This window comes from Globicephala melas, chromosome 11 (assembly GCF_963455315.2).
Source record: "Globicephala melas chromosome 11, mGloMel1.2, whole genome shotgun sequence".
In the NCBI taxonomy this organism is placed as follows: domain Eukaryota; kingdom Metazoa; phylum Chordata; class Mammalia; order Artiodactyla; family Delphinidae; genus Globicephala; species Globicephala melas.
The window spans coordinates 32,918,458-32,937,490 of NC_083324.2; the positions used below are offsets into that span (position 1 = coordinate 32,918,458).

Genomic DNA, 19,033 nt, shown 5'->3' on the forward strand with positions numbered 1-19,033 from the left:
CCTCTCCTGTTGCGGAGCACAGGCTCCGGACGCGCAGGCCCAGCAGCCATGGCTCACGGGCCCAGCCGCTCCGCGGCATGCAGGATCTTCCTGGACCGGGGCACGAACCCGCGTCCCCTGCATTGGCAGGCGGACTGTCAACCACTGCGCCACCAGGGAAGCCCAACATGGATGAATCTTAAAACGTGCTATGTGAAAAAAGCCAGTCACAAAGTACATATATTGTGAGAGTCCATTTATATGAAATTCCCAGAAAGAGCCAATCCATAGAGACAAAGTAGATTATTGGTTGCCTGGGACTTGGGCGTAGGGGGTGAGGAAAGGAAAGTGACTTCTAATAGTTACAAAGTTTCATATTGAGATGATGAAAAGGTTCTAAAATTTGCTTATGATGATGGCTGCACAATTTTGTAAATATACTAAAAACAATCACCTGTATGCTTTAAGCAGGTGAATTGTATGGCATATAAATTATATTTCAATAAAGCTGTTAAAAAAGGCAACTAGGGCTTCCCTGGTGGCACAGTGGTTGAGAGTCCGCCTGCCGATGCAGGGGACACGGGTTCATGCCCTGGTCCGGGAAGATCCCGCATGCCATGGAGCAGCTGGGCCCGTGAGCCATGGCCGCTGAGCCTACGTGTCCAGAGCCTGTGCTCCGCAACGGGAGAGGCCACAACAGTGAGAGGCCCGCGTACCGCAAAAAAAAAAAAAAAAAAAAAAAAAAAATTCCCCATTACCTTTAAAGGAATGAATTTGGAGTGAGAGCTTGACTTCTTAATAGCTTCTGTTAGGCAGAAGGTGGAATAATATGCTCAATGTGCTGAGAGAACATATCTCTTAACCTAGAAAATTACTTTTAATAGTCAGCAACAATATTCATAAAAAAAAGAATAAAGTTGAGATATTTTTAGACCAAAATTGAGTTTGCCACCAAAGGAAATTTTAAATGATGCATTTCAGGCACAAGGAGATTCCTAAAGGAATATCTGAGGTGAAAGAATGAATAATGAACAAAGGTAGTGACAAATGTGGGGGTAAATCTAAACAAACATGGACTGTAAAAAAAAAAAATGATGAGTGAAATACAAAACAGGAAAGAGCTAAAATATATGATGACAATGTGAATGTCAAGACGATGGTGACTGGACTTAAAGTGTCTCAAGGTCCTTATATTATTCAGAAAGAAGATAAGCATAGATTGACTTTAGACTTAGATAAATGTAAGCCTGCTGTGATTTCTAGGGTAATACCCTAACAGTTAGAAATAAATAAAACAAACACATTAAATAAGTATAAAAGTATAACTTTTAAAAGAGTAGAGGCAAAAAAATAGAATGAGAAAAAAAGTCATTCAAAACAAGGCAAGAAAGAAAAGAGAAGAAATAGAAATGGTAGCATATATAGAAAGCACAAAGAGGGTTGAAATAAATTCACATGTATCCACAATGATAATGAATGCCACACTAATTTTATAAGATAGGATAGAAGAATCTGGGTATATGCTATTTACAAGAAACTTCTCCAATATAAGGTTAAAGATACACCGAAAATGAAAAAAACACACTGACCAAATACCAATCGTAAGAAAGCCGTTGTAGACTTTGAGGCAAAGAAACCATTTGAGAGCTGAAAAATTGGCAGAGCTACAAGGAGGAATTGATTATTTCACCATTATAGTGGGTGGTTTTAACCCACTCTCAAGTAATCAACAGATGAATCACATTAGAAGATCAAAATACAGAAGACTTAAACTACCCAATTAAAAGTGTTATCAAATGTCATGCACATAATATAGAATATTGCACCCAACAATTGTTGGATCCATATTCTTTTCAAGCATATAGTAAACACAGTACATTTATGATAACTGACCACATACTGTGCATTAAGCAAGATACACCAAATTTCAAATGATTAGTATAGAACAGGCCATGTTCTCTGTTCACAGAGCAAGTAAGAAATAAAAACCACAGAGATAACTAGGAACCATCTATATATTTGGAGATTAAGAAACATCTAAATTATTCGTGGGTCAAGAAATAAATCATAATGGAGATTGGAAAATATTTAAGACTGAACAATAATGTCAATACTACATATCAAACTAGGGAGAGTGAGCTAAAATGATACAGGAAAATTTATGGTCTGAAGGCTTATACATGGAAAGAAAAAAGTATGAAAATTAGTGAGATTAGATTCCAACTTAAAGTTAGGAAGAGAAAATAGAATAAATCCAAGGAAAGTAGTAAGAAGAAAATAATTTAAAAAGGAGAGCAACAATTAATGAGATAGAAGATAAAAATGTTGGATGATCAACAGAACCAAAATTGGCTCTTTGAAGAGATTATTTAATGGGACATGCTTCTGCTGAGATTCATCAAGAAAAAGTAAAAATGAAGACTGTTAGGAACGAAAAAAAAGATAATCATAGATGCCATATGGTAGTTCTATTTGTAGTTTTTTAAGGAACCTCTATACTGTTCTCCATAGTGCCATAGATATCAAAAGATAAATGGGTTTTATGAAAACTTCCTGCCAATAAAGATGAAAATTTAGCTGAAATGAAAAAATTTTAAATGAAAAACAGTTTCTCAAAATTGATTCTTATAATTAGAAATATGAATATTCCTATAATCATTAAAGATGGTTGAAGTAAGTAATGGTCTTTGGAGAAAGAAAACACCAGCTCTGGATAGTTTTTCTGGTGATTTCTAGTGAACATTAATGGGAAAAAATTAGCAATTTTACATAAACCATTTCAGAACACATTAAAAGAAGGAACACTCCCTACTTTATTTGGAAGGCTAAATTGATACTAAAACCTGACAAGGAAAGCTACAAGGTAGGAAAATTACAAATCAATCTTACCCATAAACATAGAAAAGATTCTGATAAAATATTAGCAAGGTGAATCTAGTAACATATAAAAAATATACTGCATCATGATGAAGTGAAATTATTCCTAGTAATGCAAAGGGAGAGTAATATTTTTAAAATCCATTAATATAATTATAACATATTAAAGGTGAAAAATGTGATAAATCATGAGATGCAGAAAAAATGTTTGATAATATTAAACATTCCTTAATGATTAAAAAAAACAACTCTTGGCAAAGTTGTAATAAAAGGGAACTTTCTAAAACTTAAGAGTACCTATAAAAAGCTAAAGCAAACATCGAACTTAATGATGAAACATTGAAATTCTTCCCTTTAAGACCAAGAACAAGACAGAGGAGCCACAATTTCCACCAGGCCTCTCTGTCTTTCTGAATGGCTTGACCATGGGCTGGTATGGGCTTCCTCACAGCCTGGTGGTCGCAGGTTGGTTGGACTTCTGTCTTGGTGGTTGGCTTCCAGTGGGAGGAAGCTGAAGTTGCCAGTCCTCCTACAGGCTAGGGCTAGAACAGGCATATGACACATGCTGCATTTAGCTGGTTGAAGCAAGTCACAGTCCAGCCCAGGTTCAAGAGGGTGGTGAATAGACTCCTCCTCTAGTTGTGAGGAGCGGCATGTGTGTACAAGTAGGAGGAAGTTGGTGGCATTCATTTTTGGAGATCATCGACCACAACTCCTACGAGACTGGCAAAAATGTGAAAGGCCAGTGACATATGATATTGTCAAAGGCATGGAGTGATTGATACATTTACACACTGCTTGTGACCATGAAAATTAGTATAACTGCTTTAGAAAACACTTTGGTGTTATCTGGTGAAGTTGAAGATGTGCGTACTATGTGGTCCAGCAATTTAACTCCTAGGTTATTTTTACTATGTGTACCAGATGATATGTATAAGAATGTTTAGAATAGCACTTTTTGTAATAGCAGAAAGCCCTGGAAGCAAACCCAAATGTATATCAACAGCAGAATAGACAAATTTTAATGAAGTCTTACAATGGAATACTGTACTTCATTGAAAATGAACAAATCACACATACAATAACTTGATATAATCTCCAGGGCGTAAGGTTGAGTAGAAAAAAGCAAAGTGCTAAAAAAAAAATACACAGTGCAAATAAAGTTAAAAACCATGTAAAACTAAATAGTGTATTATTTACAGATGTAATAAATATATGGTGAGCCTGAAAGACAAGCAAGAAAAGGACAAACACAAAATTTAGGGTGGTAGCTATTTCCAAAGTGGGAGAGAAGGAGATAGAAATGGGTTGGGATATGGGTAATTCTAATGATCCTTTTGGTGAATTGAATGATGGATGTTTCTTGTATTATTTTTCTTTGTTATATGTATTTTATGTTTGTGTCTTTTTAGTGTTTAATGTAAGAAAAAAAACCCCTCAATGCTTACTTTTTTTGGGGTGAGGATTCTTTTCTGTCAAATGATGCCCTTGAATGATCCTTTCCATTGTGGAGTAGCAGAGAAGGTCCAGGTTCTGTCTTGGGTAATTACCTTTGTCAGCTCCCTGTTGACACTTCCGAGGACCATGGTCAGTAGACTTTGTGGTTTCTTGGGTGAGTTGTAGGTTTGGCCAGGAAGCCTTCATTCCACTGTAAAGCTTGGTTCTCAGTGGTGTGGAAGGTAGAAGGCAGGCTGCTGACCTTACCTTTCCTATTTTCTACTCTGAGTCACCTTTAAAGAGCCTCCCCAGACCCCTAAGACTGAGTGACTCTCAAGCCATATTTTTAAGCAAACTCATGGTCTGCCTTGTTGGATGAATGATCACTGGTTCTTGGAAATTAAGAGAATTCAGTAGTTCTCAAATGTAAAGAGTAGGAGCTGCGGCTCTAATTTTTTGTAATTTCATTTTTCACAGATTGATCAGCTGAAGCAGGAGCTTTCAAAGAAGGAGTCAGAACTTCTTGCCTTACAAACAAAGCTTGAAACTCTTAGCAATCAGAATTCAGATTGCAAGCAACACATTGAAGTGCTTAAAGAGTCGCTTACTGCCAAAGAACAGAGGGCTGCCATCCTTCAGACCGAGGTAAGGTGCTGTTTCAGGACTCCGGGCAGCAGACATTGAGTTGATAGAAAATATCCTATCTGAACAGCTTTCTTTTCAAGATCCCTTATCCAAATCCTTGGGGCCAGATGCATCTTGGATATCAGATATATTGGGGATTTGGGAAAGGTCAGATCCATTGCAAGTATCATAGATTGTATAACACTCCCAATGGGGTTGCAGCAACATCGCATAAGCAAACATATGGATATTTCTGCAGAAAAAAATTTTCTTACACTACAGTAGAGTAAATAAAGACTATATAAGGAGCCTTCTGTTGGTTCGTGTTAGGTTGTGCCACCAAAGGAGTTTGCTTCACACTTGGATTTTTTTTTTTCATTTTTCAGAGTTTTTTCGCAGTTGGGAACCATAGATAAATGATTGGATCTGAAACGGTTTCATTTTATCAAAAATCATAAAAGTGTCAGGGTGTCATCTACCTTACTTTACTGTGTATCTGTGTAGGTCCCCCTCCTGGCACCCTTGGGTTTCTCACATCCTAAGCAGTATCCTCAATTTTCAAGATTCTTTTACCCATTGAAGAAAGCTGATATTGTGTTAGTTTCTTAAATGAAATGTGGTTTGTTATTTCTTATTCATACTAAGAAAAAAAACGCAAATACATGTTGCTATCCTATTTTCTTGCTTCTCATTGGATTATATCTCATTGCTAAGAAATGCAGAACACAAGCTAGTTATTATGTAAATGAAACAGTTGCCAGAAAATAAATTATTAAATGGGGCCAATAGCAAAGAATGCAGGGAATCTCCCTGATTTTTGTGCTGAGGCAGTGTGTTACGTGGATTACTTTAGGAGAAGGCAGTCTCATTGAGTTGCATGTTCTCTCTTGTGTTCTTGGAGCCATGTCTTTGCATGTATACATTTTTGGGTCTGTGGGTAGGTTTGGATTTTCTGTAGGAGTTAATGGGGCCATGCCAGTTAGTAGGTCTGTGCCCTCAGTCAAGGTGCAGGACAATGTCCAGAGGAGAAAGGAAACAAGTTCCAGGTTGGATAGGTCTTGGCATGGACCTGATAGGTCTATGCACTTGATTGGCCAATAGGCAGTTAATTGATTGCTTTGAATCAAAACTGTCATTTTGGCTTCAATGATGTAGATATTTTATATTTAAGAAATATCAGTTTCAGTTGTGTATAGTTCCATTGTGAATGTAGAAGCATGGATATTTTATTTTTTAAGACATAACTGCAAACTATGCCATAAATTGGAGGTTGGCTTGTATTTCCTTTGAGGAGGCAGCAGTGAATAGTATCTAGAACTGTGCTAATACTGTCGCCACTAGGCACATGTGGCTATTCAAATTTAGATTAATTAAAATTCGGTTAAATTTAAAATGGAGCTTCTTAGCCACACTAGCCACATTTCATGTATTTAGTAGTCACATGTGGCTAGAGACTAGTGTATGGGACAGCACAACTATAGACCATTTCTACCATGTTGGACTTGTCTAGAATACGGGTGGAAAGCTATGGCTTGTTGGGACAAATCCTGCCCTCTGCCTGCTTTGGTAAATAAAGTTTTATTAAAATTTTAATATTTGAACTTATTTAACTTTAAACTTATTTAACGTTAAACTTATTTAACGTTAAATAAGTTAACTTTAAAGTTAAACTTATTTAACTTGATGGTTACACCCTTTCATCTATGTGTTGTCTTTGGCTGCTTTTGTGCTACCAAAGCAGGATTTAGTAGCAACAGAGACTGTAAGGCTGAAAAGCTGAAACTATTTACTCTCTGGCCCTTTACAGAAAAAGTTTGCCACCCATGGCATTGTAATTTCCTGGGAAGAGGCTTGAGTGGGAATTGGAATGCCTGGCTTGTCCTTTCTCTAACAGGCTTACTCTGAACAGGGCCAAATTTGCTGACCTCCATTCTAGAGCCCAAGTTTTTCTTCAAAGTGGTCATTCACACTGCAACAGATTGTACTCACAGCTGTCTTAAGTTGGCAATAATACCAGCATTACTAATAAAGTTACTGTAATTGTGTTGCTGTGTATTGGGTAGAAGGAAATTTGAGAAGCAAGGCAGTCTGCTGAGGTATCGCCCAAACAGGTAGTCAGGCTTCTTGATAGTTTCTCTTCAGAAGGAGAGAATGAGAAAAGTCAGCTTGGAAAAGCTTACTACCTCTCCCTTGTACTGATGAGTGTTGTATTCTGTGGCCTCTTTCCTTTTTCTTATTCTTTCCCCTGTTTTTTACCTCTCTCGAATTAATGTAGTCCAAATTAGACCTGTACATATTTCATGAAAAGGACAGAGGTGACATTATGTGGATAGCTTCCATCCCACGTTCAATAATTAAAATGACCCAATAAAGAGACAGCACTTTGAAGTAGAAAAAATTACTCTCCATGTGCAGAGAAGGTGAGATGATTCTCTGCTTTTCTGCTTTGAAGTTGGGATTGTGAGATTAATGATTTTATCAGCTGGAAATATCCAAGGAATTTTCTTTTCCTTTTTTTTCTTCTTTTAAAATCTTTGTAAATGGAAGTGAAGAGAGTTATCTAATGATATCCATCTCACAGAGGAAGCAGTTTAAGTTGAAATTAGCTCTAATTGTTGGATCATAGGCAAGGGATTTTTGGCAGCAGGGTAAAATACACTGAAGTGATTTTCCTGCTTCTTGGAAAAACAGGGAAATAAGAGTCTCCCTACCTAATGTGGGTTAGTGGGTGAGTATTCAGTAGGTAAGATATGTTATGTTTCATCGTGCCCTACAATGAAAGAACTGAATTTGCGTTCATGTGAAAGATACTGTTTTCATCCTTAGAAGAGGTTTCATGTGATAGCTCCTTCCAATTAGACCCCTGAGTCATTGCTGAACGCTCTTGCTAAAACAGAAGAGGACTCTCTCTAGAATGGAAAGAGCCCTACTGGTTTCTCTGGAAAATCTGTGCCATCAGCTATCTTTGGCAACTCTTTTAGAATATGTTAAAAGTGACAGATGTCACTGACTCAACGGTTAGTCTCTGCAAGGAAGGCTTTTGCCACCACAGAATTTGCGTTTGGGAGGTAGTAGGTTGAAGGCTGGGATGAGAGGGGAGGCAAGTTGTCTGGGTTTGTGGCTATGTGGCTTGGCTCCTGGGTAGGTTTGCTTTAACTTGTACAGATGCCCAGATGCTCTTTGACATGTGTGCAATAAATCAATGGAATAATAATTACACACACGCACACACACACAGACACCACATAGCTCTTAACATAACATTTTACTTTTTAAAATAGCTTCAAAGGACCGTAAGGCCAAGTATCTTACTTTGCTACTTCCCTTGATGTTTCCCACGTACCAATTTACCCTTATCCACCAACACATTAATTTCATGTGAGTAGAGATAATAATAAATAGACTTCAGCACCTTGACTTTTATGGATTTCAATGAATTACCAGCATATCCAGAAATCAGAAAGAAGAAAGGCCTAGCTATTATTTTATCATCTGAAGTAAAATGTGATATGAAAAACACAGCATTTAGAAGTGGGAGATGTGTGGACATGCCTTAGCTTCACCGTTTAATCACTATGACGTGAACAAGACTTAATATTTCTGAACCTCCATGTCTTGATCTGTAAAGCAGCAGTCATTGTACCAGCCTGATGCATCTGTATGAAATGTGCTTTGATTCTACTAAAGGGTTTTAGCTATAAATTGTGTTGATTATTATCATTGTTGTGATTGTTATTACTATTGTATATCAGAATGTTTGGGGAATACTCTACTTCACTTCTTACGGGTCTACCTTTGTGGGTCTCCTTTGAATTTTTGGTGTCTGCTTTTACTGAGCTCAGACTTTTATATTTCAACTGAGTCACTTTTTTATGCCCTAGAATGATGCAGAGAAATGAAGATACTATGAAAGTGCCATCTATTTTGTTCTAGCTCCAACTTAAAAGATTTCTTTCTGTTTTCTTGCGAGTACACTTTGCCCCAGCCCAGCGTGATTTCTGAACCGCCAGGCATGACATCTCTTTTGCATCTTTTTTTGTATTCTGGAAGATATGTTATGTGACAGTGGTATATGATGCTGCTTTTATAATCATTTCTGTTCCAAATAGGTTAGGGAAACATTCTACTTGTAAGAAAAAACACTTGACAACATGTTAATTAAAGAATGTAGGGGTTTTGTGTTCATGAAGGCGAGAGGCAACACATGCAGGTTAAGTTAGTGGCAGCTCCATAGTAAGCGTCCAGAACATTTTTCGTTTTGCTTTTTAAATGTAATCAATATAAGAAAATCTCATGTGATCTGTTGGCTCAGTTCCCAGAAAATTCACCTTGGCACATACATACTTATATTCATGTGCAATAACGTATATACTCTCAGGTAGTTTACAGATACCCTGAAGCATTTCCAAGAGTTTCACGTTAAAGATCCTTGCCCTATAGATTTCATGCATTTTTCATTCAACATATATTTTTTAAATGACTACTATGTGCCAGATATGGTTCCTGCCTTCATCCAGTCAACATTATATTGGGTATGTGGATGTATGATAGAGAACTGATCACAGTACCATAAACACTCAGTGAGTTCCTTATCACTGGTTACTAATAATTCCACACAAGGTCTTAATTGGACTTCATCTTTCTTGGGTTGTTTAAAGGCAGATAAGTAAAGGAAAGAAAGAAGATAGAACTAAATGTTTAGCTCTTTTGAGAACTAGAGTATGCAAGCTGTATGAAACGTCTATTTAGGGACTTCCCTGGTGGTGCAATAGTTAAGAATCTGCCTGCCAATGCAGGGGACATGGTTTTGAGCCCTGGTCCGGGAAGATCCCACATGCTGTGGAGCAACTAAGCCCGGGCGCCACAACTACTGAGCCTGAGCTCTAGAGCCCATGAGCCACAACTACTGAGCCTGTGTGCCACAACTACTGAGGCCCACGCACCTAGAGCCCGTGCTCCGCAATGAGAGAAGCCACCACAATGAGAAGCCCGTGCACCGCAACGAAGAGTAGCCCCCGCCCGCCACAACTACAGAAAGCCTGCGCACAGCAGCGAAGACCCAACACAGCCGAAAATAAATTAATGTTAAAAAAAAAAAGGTCTATTTATACCTCTTATAATTTAAGGCTAATATTGCTAAGGTGATTACTCTGGTAATGTTAAGATTTTATGTTTTGATTAAAACTGATCCTCAAAAAAAAAAAAGAAAAAAGAAAACTGATCCTCTTTTGAGCCTACATTCAAGCAACCTGGCTTTCCTTGAGAAAGGGAATGGTATTTATAGGCTTACAGATTATTTCAGGAGTTACTGCATCTAGTTAGAAATGCTTCAGTCAGCTATACTTTAGGTAGACCCTTCCCTCAACTTGTCTAAACAAGCAAGGTATCATTTGATAATATTTTATTGAGCATCTATGATGTGCAAGGTGCTGGACAAGGTGGGACCCATAATCTCAGAAGCTGTTGGTTTTGGACTTATTAATTTAATTTTATTGCCCAAATGTCTACTGAGCACAAGACATGGCAGCTATATTGATTTCCAGGAAGTGTGGCTAAGTGTTTTCTATGCAATACATTATTTTAAACTTCGCTTACAACTTGTGAATTTGGTATTGTTGACCGTTTTTTTTTTAAGACAAGGAAATAGAGGTTCAGAGTGGATGTGTATCTTGCTCAAGGTCACAGAACAGTGAGTAACAGGGCTTGGGTTCTCAAGTTCTAAACTCTTAACTAGAAATCTAGCACTTTCCGTAAGAGTCCCAGTGGCTGAGGGCTTTCTTTGTGTCAAGAAGCTGACATACATTATCTCATTTAATCTTCATGGCAAAGGTTATGGCAGGTTTTATAGTTCTTTCTTAACAGGGAGGTTCACTAGGGATTCAAGAATGCTTACTAGGTACAACCCTCTACTGGCTATGAAGAGGGATAAGAATGAATAACTCTGAGATGTAAATTCTTACAGTAACATTGTGGCTATAACAGTAGCACTGTGGCCATAGTAATGAAGGATGTCACCTAAACTTTAGGGAGGGTACCATTTTTCATGAAGACTAGAATTCTAGTATATTAAGAAGAATTTATTGCATAATATTTAGTTTTTATTTCTTTAAAGATGTTTGTGATATGTATATATATACATATTCAAACATGCATGCACCCTTTGTAGAAAAAAAGTAAAAGAATGGACAGCAGTATCTTACTGTGTTTTCTTTTTATGTTAGACTCAGGTGATCTTTAAATGGCCTATGATACACATGCTGTACATTTGTAATGTAAAAATTAAATGCATTTTTAACAGAAATGATGGCGATCACTTCTTCAGGGAGGTTGTGCAAGGTACTGGTGGAGGAGGCGGTGTTTTCTGAGCCTGTGGCAGCATTTTTTGTTCCTCTGAGTCATGGATGATTCAGTGTGATAACACAACTAGAAAGCAAAGTTGGGCTGTCAGTTTTCAAGATGAATCATAAATCCAAGCTTTTGACGATGAAAATGTTGTTGTCACATGGAGAAAAAGAACAAGTTTTATGAGTCCTTCCTTGTTTCTTGGTTTGTTTCTCATTGAGATGGGCCCTCTACCCCACTTCATGGTGAGGCCGGGATTCTTGGATATAAAAAGTCACCCTGACAAGGAGTCGGGAACGCTTTGTGACCTCCAGGGACTGCGGGACTAGATGCATGCACATAAGGCTTTGCAAACTATTCAGATACTTAAGGAACTACTCTTTCTTCTGAACTCACACATGTTGAGCAAAGGAGGTTTTTAAATGACTGGAAATAATATTTGCCACAATACATAAGGTGGGATTTACAAGGAGTTTTCCTTTACTTTAAAACAATAATTTCAGTTTTCCTTTTTACCTCTTGCTTCGGTTGACTGGCAAGCAGTAAAGTCCTTTTTAATCACTTTATTCCAGCCTTCAAAGGATAATATTTAAAGTGTCCTTTTTTTTTTAAAATTTATTTTTGGCTGCATTGGGTTTTCGTTCCTGCGTGCGGGCTTTCTCTAGTTGCTGTGAGCGGGGGCTGCTCTTCATTATGGTGCATGGGCTTCTCACTGTGGTGGCTTCTCTTGTTGTGGAGCATGGGCTCTAGGTGCACGGGCTTCAGTAGTTGTGGCACATGGGCTCAGTAGTTGTGGCTTGTGGGCTCTAGAGCACAGGCTCAGTAGTTGTAGCGCACGGGCTTAGTTGCTCTGCGGCACGTGGGATCCTCCCGGACCAGGGTTCGAACCCGTGTCCCCTGCATTGGCAAGTGGATTCTCAACCACGGCGCCACCAGGGAAGCCCCCAAACCAACTTTTAAGACTGTCAAAACACCCCAGTGCCAAATCAGGGTACATTGTATCACTTAAGACTTGCAAGGAATGTCTTTAAAATTAATAAATTAAGGGGGTTGGTGAAAAAATATACAAAACAAAATCCTGGTGTCACTTGTAGTTTTCCATTCTAATCCCATCACTGGCTTCACATTTTAAAATGTTTTTATTTAACCAGGAAAAGCATCATTGGAAATTTTTATTGATAACACTCTTAACTGCAAGAAAAAGACATAAACCTGCAAAGCTGTAACTATCATGGTGGCCACAATTGGGAGGTCTGCAAAACAGTTTATTACCAGTAGAAAAAAAGGTCTTGAGAAACACACGTTGTTATAGGGGTCACCACCTCTGCTACGTGCATTTTATTTTTATCCCTTTTCATTTTGAGGGTATGTACGATGGCAGTGCCAGACTGCACACTTTCCCCTCTCCTAATGTCTGTGGGCTTTGTTTTGATTCTCTCTTTATTAATGATGTGAAAACTTTGGGGTCACATAAAAATGAGCCAGGGTCAGGCTTTGTGGGCCCCAGAATGCTGAAAATGTCCTGGTATCTAGCTAGTGAAGACATTGTTTAAAGGGGCCAGGCTTTACTTCCTGAGATTTTTTAGCTGTTTTGCAGATTTTAGATAATCGGGTGAACTTTGCAAGGCAGCTTCATACTCTTGCTTTCCTAAGGTAAAACATGAAAGACATGTGGTGGAGGAATTAAAATGTGTTATGGCTGTTGGCTGCAATGGTTTTTTTTTTTGGCCTATTAAGGATGGTACAGGTAGCTGTAGACATTATTTTATTCCATAGGGCCAGAGTCTAGTGCTTTTGTTGTTATTATTGTTGTTCAGGCTTTCATAAAATGCCATTTTTTTTTAAAAGGGCTTCAAATGCTTGGCTTATTTATGTATGTATGTATGTATGTATGTATGTATGTATGGCTGTGTTGGGTCTTCATTTCTGTGCGAGGGCTTTCTCTAGTTGTGGCAAGCGGGGGCCACCCTTCATCGTGGTGCGCGGGCCTCTCAACTATCGCGGCCTCTCTTGTGGCGGAGCACAGGCTCCAGACGTGCAGACTCGGTAGTTGTGGCTCAGGGGCCTAGTTGCTCCGCGGCATGCGGGATCTTCCCAGACCAGGGCTCGAACCCGTGTCCCCTGCATTAGCAAGCAGACTGTCAACCACTGCGCCACCAGGGAAGCCCCAGACAATGCCATATTTCACACCTTGTTAGTATAAAATTGCTTTTGACTTCATAAACACAGGTGTTCAGTTTGAATCTTAATGAACTGTGAAATAGGTAGATGTCTAAAAGGAAATTCTATAAATTGTGAACATGGCTCTGTCAGCACACTAAATGGATTAGGAAAATTCATTGTCTGCCGTGTAACTGAACACCAGTGTGATGCATGGACAGGAATTAGTCCTGAAAAGCCAATAAAATGGAGGAAAAAAGTAGTGCCTAGGAGATGTTGATTGTCTGGGTTCCCCCCACCACAAATGAATGCTGGTGCAGAAGGACTCGGAAATCAGGATGGCTATTCCGAGGACAGCCAAGAAGGAATACATATGAACAGACAACACAGAATTTATAGAGTAAAACCACAAACACCTTATTTTCCATTGTACTAAAATAATGATATTTTACAGTACTCATTTTATATGTAATTCTGCTTTCAATTTTATATTGTTTCTGCAGCTCAAATCTCATTATAAGTGTTCCAACAAAAATCGCTTTTTAATCAAAAACTTTCCAATCCTTAGCCCATTGTCAACTTATTTTGAGGAACTTATTTTTCTAGTGAAACAAAAGAATTTGGCCCTTCTTTGTGAGCTCGTTGGGATATTATTTGACCTGTGTAGCTAAACATGTAATTAAGATAACTGATTCATTTTAATTTCTACATTAAATCCCTTCATAATCTGTTTGCATTGTTTTGGGGTGTAGAGATATGGAGTCAGAGCCCTTCATATTCTTTGAAAGAAAAGAAGTAGATCATTAGTGCTTTTGTTTGGTTTTACTTCTGTTTGCAAAAGACATTGGCTATACTATATTAAGCTGCAACTGAAAGTGACAACATCCAATTAGCTAGTCATCCATGAGAGAGTGCATGTCCATGGTATGTGTTACTTACCATGGTTTGCAGGAAAAAAAGAATATATTTCGGTCATGTCTGTGGGAAGCTGGCTTGCCACTTTAGAAAAGGAGATGACAGAATTTAGGAGGAGGGAAATTCAACAAAACTCTCACTGACCTCCAAGCTCACAGTCTTTCTTTTTTTTTTTGTATGAATTTTATGGAAAACAGAATTTATTAAGTACTTCCATTCATTTTTTTCCTTTTGGGGAGCACCATTTGGAAATAACCAGTGTACGTTGTGATTATGTTCTCCCTGACACTGGACCACATTTGTAATACTTGCTTCCATTCCTCTGGAAAAAGTCTAACATTTACTGTGGTTGGGTTTCTTTATGTGTGTATTTACATATCAAACCAAAATATAAAGAGTGAAGTTAAATTGCAGGGCTTCTGCAAGAATCTTTTACCCATTTTCATATGAACTTTATTCTGTTTAAATTAAATACAGATATTTATTCCACACAGACATGTACTTCCCTCTTCTTATTTAAAAAAAAAGGGAGAGAGAATACAACTTGAGGTAATAAGTTGTGATGATGAGGATCATTTTAACCCTATAGCAGTTTGTTTTTGTGGCCAGCATTTCTTTCTTGAAGTGTGTGAAATTTATTTTCTTGCATTTATTTTTTATTTTATCTTTAAAATTTCAACGTGAGTGATTTATTAAGCCCTTGTTATTATAACAGAATGATGTTTGGCCTCTAAAATACTACTTGGCAGTTGTTAATTTGAAATTGGACAGATGGTAAGTTCTGTCATTAAGATCTGGTCAAATGTGAAGGAAAAAAGAAGATCCAGCTCCTCATTTACTGAGTGTGACTGCTTAGCGTAGTACCAGCGAAGCTGGTTGTCAGAGGGTTGGTTCTCTCTATAGTGATGACCACCTTTGACAGCTCTTCTGAGAGCAGTTGAGGACAAAGGGAAATGCACGTCTAGGAGAACTGCTTGGGCCTGCCAGATATCTAGACCTTAGGATTTGTCAACTCTTTCAACCTCCCTCCCATCCAAAGTTAAAAAGTACATTTGCAGAAAGATGTACATGAGTTTTAAAGATTTAATTTGGAAAAATTGAATCATATTTGCTCTCTGTGTGTGTATGTGTGTGTGTGTGTGTGTGTGTGTGTGTTAGAAGAGACAACACTAAGGTATGGAAGCTAGGTATACAGCATCATTTTGGTAACCTTTGTTGGATCTCCAGTAGATTAAATAAACCTACTAAATAAAGTACTTACTGTGTGTTAGGTGTAGTGCTAGGTGCCAGGAATACAGAAATAAATAAGAGATAAATGTTGCCAATATTACACTCATAATATGATTATTGAAAAATGTTTAAGAATTGTTTGTAGTTCTTTTTCTCCCTGAGTATCCACTAGGATTGACTCATGGAAAATTCAATCTAGTGGACTGTTGGTTACTTATCAGAGCAAACCCATAGAAACTTTGGGTATATAACAGGGCCTCATGAAAGCAACTAACCAGAAAGAGAACTTGTTTCAATGCTTGGAGCCCTTTTCATTTACAGATCTTTAAATTTTCAAGTGTCACTTTCTTGGATAAAGTCTCTAATACAGGTTGTATAGGACACAAAAATAGAATCTTATTCCTCAGGGACATTGTGGCCTAGCTGGGGTTTTCACTACTGTGCTGCATGCACTTGAGTATTTATTTTAACCCTTTGTTAACCTAATATTTATATAGAAGGAAAACTTCATCACAGTATAAATTTCTTGAAGGAAAGGATCTTTTGGCTTATTCACTGGAGTATATGAGCTCTGAGAGCAGTGCCTAGCACAATATAGGAATTCCAAAAATATTTGTTGAATCTATTGTTGATCTTTGGTATCATTGGAGATATAGTGGGAGAATTAGATGAAATATTGTATCATGGTAGCAATGGAAATATCCATTCTTAGGTGATGCTTTAATGTTAGTATTATGAGAAAACATGGATTAACCCTTCTGTAACTTAGTTATGGGGAAAACTTTCCTAACTATGGATCAAGATCTGGTAGCAATAATATATAGGATTGATAAGTTTGATGATATCAAATAAAGAATTTTTACAGGGCAAAAATTATCATAGATAGAGTAAAAGGCAGATAATTTGGGCAATATACTTGCTAGTTATGCTGCAGAAAGAGGGTTTATAAAATTTTTTTCTTTTTTGTAAAGTTTTTAAAAACAACCCTAAGCGCCAACAACCTATAGAACCAAAGGGCCAACAACCCTATAATGGGCTTGATATATAGATAATACATAGGAAAATAAATGCGAATGGTGCTTGATTTATGATGCTCAACCTGATACATGATCAGAGAAATGCATATTAAAACTACATTGAAAACTCATTTTTTTATTTATTAGATTGGCAGAACTTCAAAGATTTGAAATGTATGCTATTTATTGGTGGGGAAAAATTAGCCCTATAATAACATTGCTGTTAGGAATGCAAAGTGGTATATCCCCTTTCAGAGGGGAATTTGGCAACATCTAGCAAATTATACAAGTTTGCCTCTGACTCAGCAATCCCAATTCTAGGAATGGATTCCAAAGAAATACAAAATATCCAAGATTTTTCATTACAACACCATCTGTAATAGTAAAAGACTAGAAACAACCAACACATCTGCCAGGATGGGACTTACTGAATAAATCACTGTGATGTACAAGTGGATTACTATGTAGCTGTGTAAAAGATGAAGCATGTATATACTGATATGGAGTGGCCTCTAGGATATCTGGTTAAGTGAAAAATAAAAAGAGGGTGGTGAAAAGTGTTTAGAGTATGCTAGTGTTTACCTAAGAGATTGAGGGAATGCAAATATATATGTATGAATGTACATATTTGTTTATATTTTAAAGAAAATGATGGACAAACCATAATATTAAAAAACAAGTTTTTTTTTTTTTTTGGTAATAGAATGAGTGAACATGGAGAGAACCTAGACTTCTTTGAATATAGTTTGTTTTATAGATTTGACTTTGGAACCATGTAAGTATTTTACGTAATTATGAAGCAAAATTAAATCCAAAAAGGCAATCTCTAAAAAGTTAAAGTGAAACAAATGAACCTCTCTGTGTATCTGAGTGGTGTTATAACCACACTGAGAGGATCTATTCCAAGTGACTATAAAATATGTATTTTGAGTGTACATCATAGTGGGATATAGTCAGGAGAAAAAAACCTGCATAGAATCTTAAACTCTTTTCAGTGATTATATTATTGGTTGCAGTTATGGATATTATTTATTCTAAGACAGGTGTGTGTTGAAGAATGTGGTAAAATAAATGAGTGTTTCTGTTGGTGTCAGTAAGAGCTTGGATATTCAAAACTTGGGAGAAAGAAGATACAAATGCAAGATTGATGAAGTTAAGTAAAAATACTGTAGTCTTATGTATATTTTAAAAAATCTATATCAATATATCTATATCTGTAACTATATCTGTATCTATCAATATCTATTATATCCTAGCTGTGTCGCTGGAAAGTCCTAGAAACAAGAGCCAGTCTCTGGTCGTGATAGCTATTCCTAGTGTCAAATTTGCTGTTTTCTCACTAAAGGCCTTTGTAGAAATGGATAAGTCTGTGTCTGGAGGCAGGAAATGATGACATCTTGTCATTCCAGAAAGTAGGGAAGCTATCAAAGATTGATAGGACATGTCAAAAGGGCTCAAGAGCAAATTAAAAAAAAAATGTGCCCACTCAACAAAGAATTTGAGCATTAATAGCCCAGAAAATATGCTTCATTCAATCCATGAGTTCAGAATGAGAACTATTTAAAAAAACTGTTTTTTTTGGTAGATTCTAGGGAGCATTTGAAACTAGTAAATAAAGGGAAAGAAATGAGCATTCATCGTAACTCTTTTGTATAAATTGTACCTCGGGGTAGCAAAGAGTCGATGCAGAGAAGATTCTCTTTGTAGAAGTATTCCAGCTAATAAATGACTCTCACCATTTTGCAACCTCTAATGATTTAATGGATCTGGGGATTGAGCTTTAATGGATGCCGTATCAAATATTACACGTTTCCTGATAGAGGTATGCTCTGTTGCCAATGAAGTAGGCTTGCCAGAAAAATCAAACCTGAGTCTTACTGGAAATACAGAGGACAGAGAGGAAGTTGGCAAACAACCCCAAGGTTGTTTGTGAGGAAGCTCCCCACCATGGGAATACTCTTGCAGGATAGATGACTCCGTGGTGTTTATGTTTGTTTGTTTGTTTTTTGTTTTTTAACACAACAACAATAGTTTTCAAGGAAGAAGAGAGAGAAAGGTAGAGAGGGAAACCATGGATTAAAAAACTTGAGACCTATGAACCAATTATAATGTATGAACCTTATTTGGATCCTGATTCAAATAAGCAAAATGGTAAAATTGTGAGCCAACTAGGGGAATTTGAAGGTTGAACTGATGATAGTAAGGAATCATTGGTAAATTCTTCTTGGGTGTGATGATAGAATTTTTTAAAATATAGACTCTTATCTTTTCAAGTTACACACTAAAATATTTACAGGTGAAATGGTATAATACCTGGGATTTGATTTAAAATAATCAGGGGCCTGGGGAGGGAAAGATAAAACAAGTGTAGCCATTAGTGGATACTTGTTGAAGTGGGAAATGAGTACATGGAGATTCATTATATTATTTTCTGTACTTTTGTATGTTTGATA

The 19,033-nt window shown here is 37.3% G+C and overlaps 1 protein-coding gene across 12 annotated transcripts in view; it reads left to right on the forward strand.

Annotated features, from left to right (window-relative positions):
• ERC2 (ELKS/RAB6-interacting/CAST family member 2) overlaps positions 1–19,033 on the forward strand; it is a 962,565-nt gene that overhangs the window by 312,269 nt on the left and 631,263 nt on the right. For all 12 annotated transcript variants that reach the window (XR_009565841.1, XR_009565842.1, XM_060308008.1 and 9 more), the window contains one exon: positions 4,771–4,938. Coding sequence is in view for 10 of the 12 variants with exons in the window: in XM_060308008.1 (XP_060163991.1) it covers positions 4,771–4,938 (168 nt within the window). In the remaining 2 variants the exon portion in view is untranslated. The remainder of the gene's footprint in view (positions 1–4,770; positions 4,939–19,033) is intronic.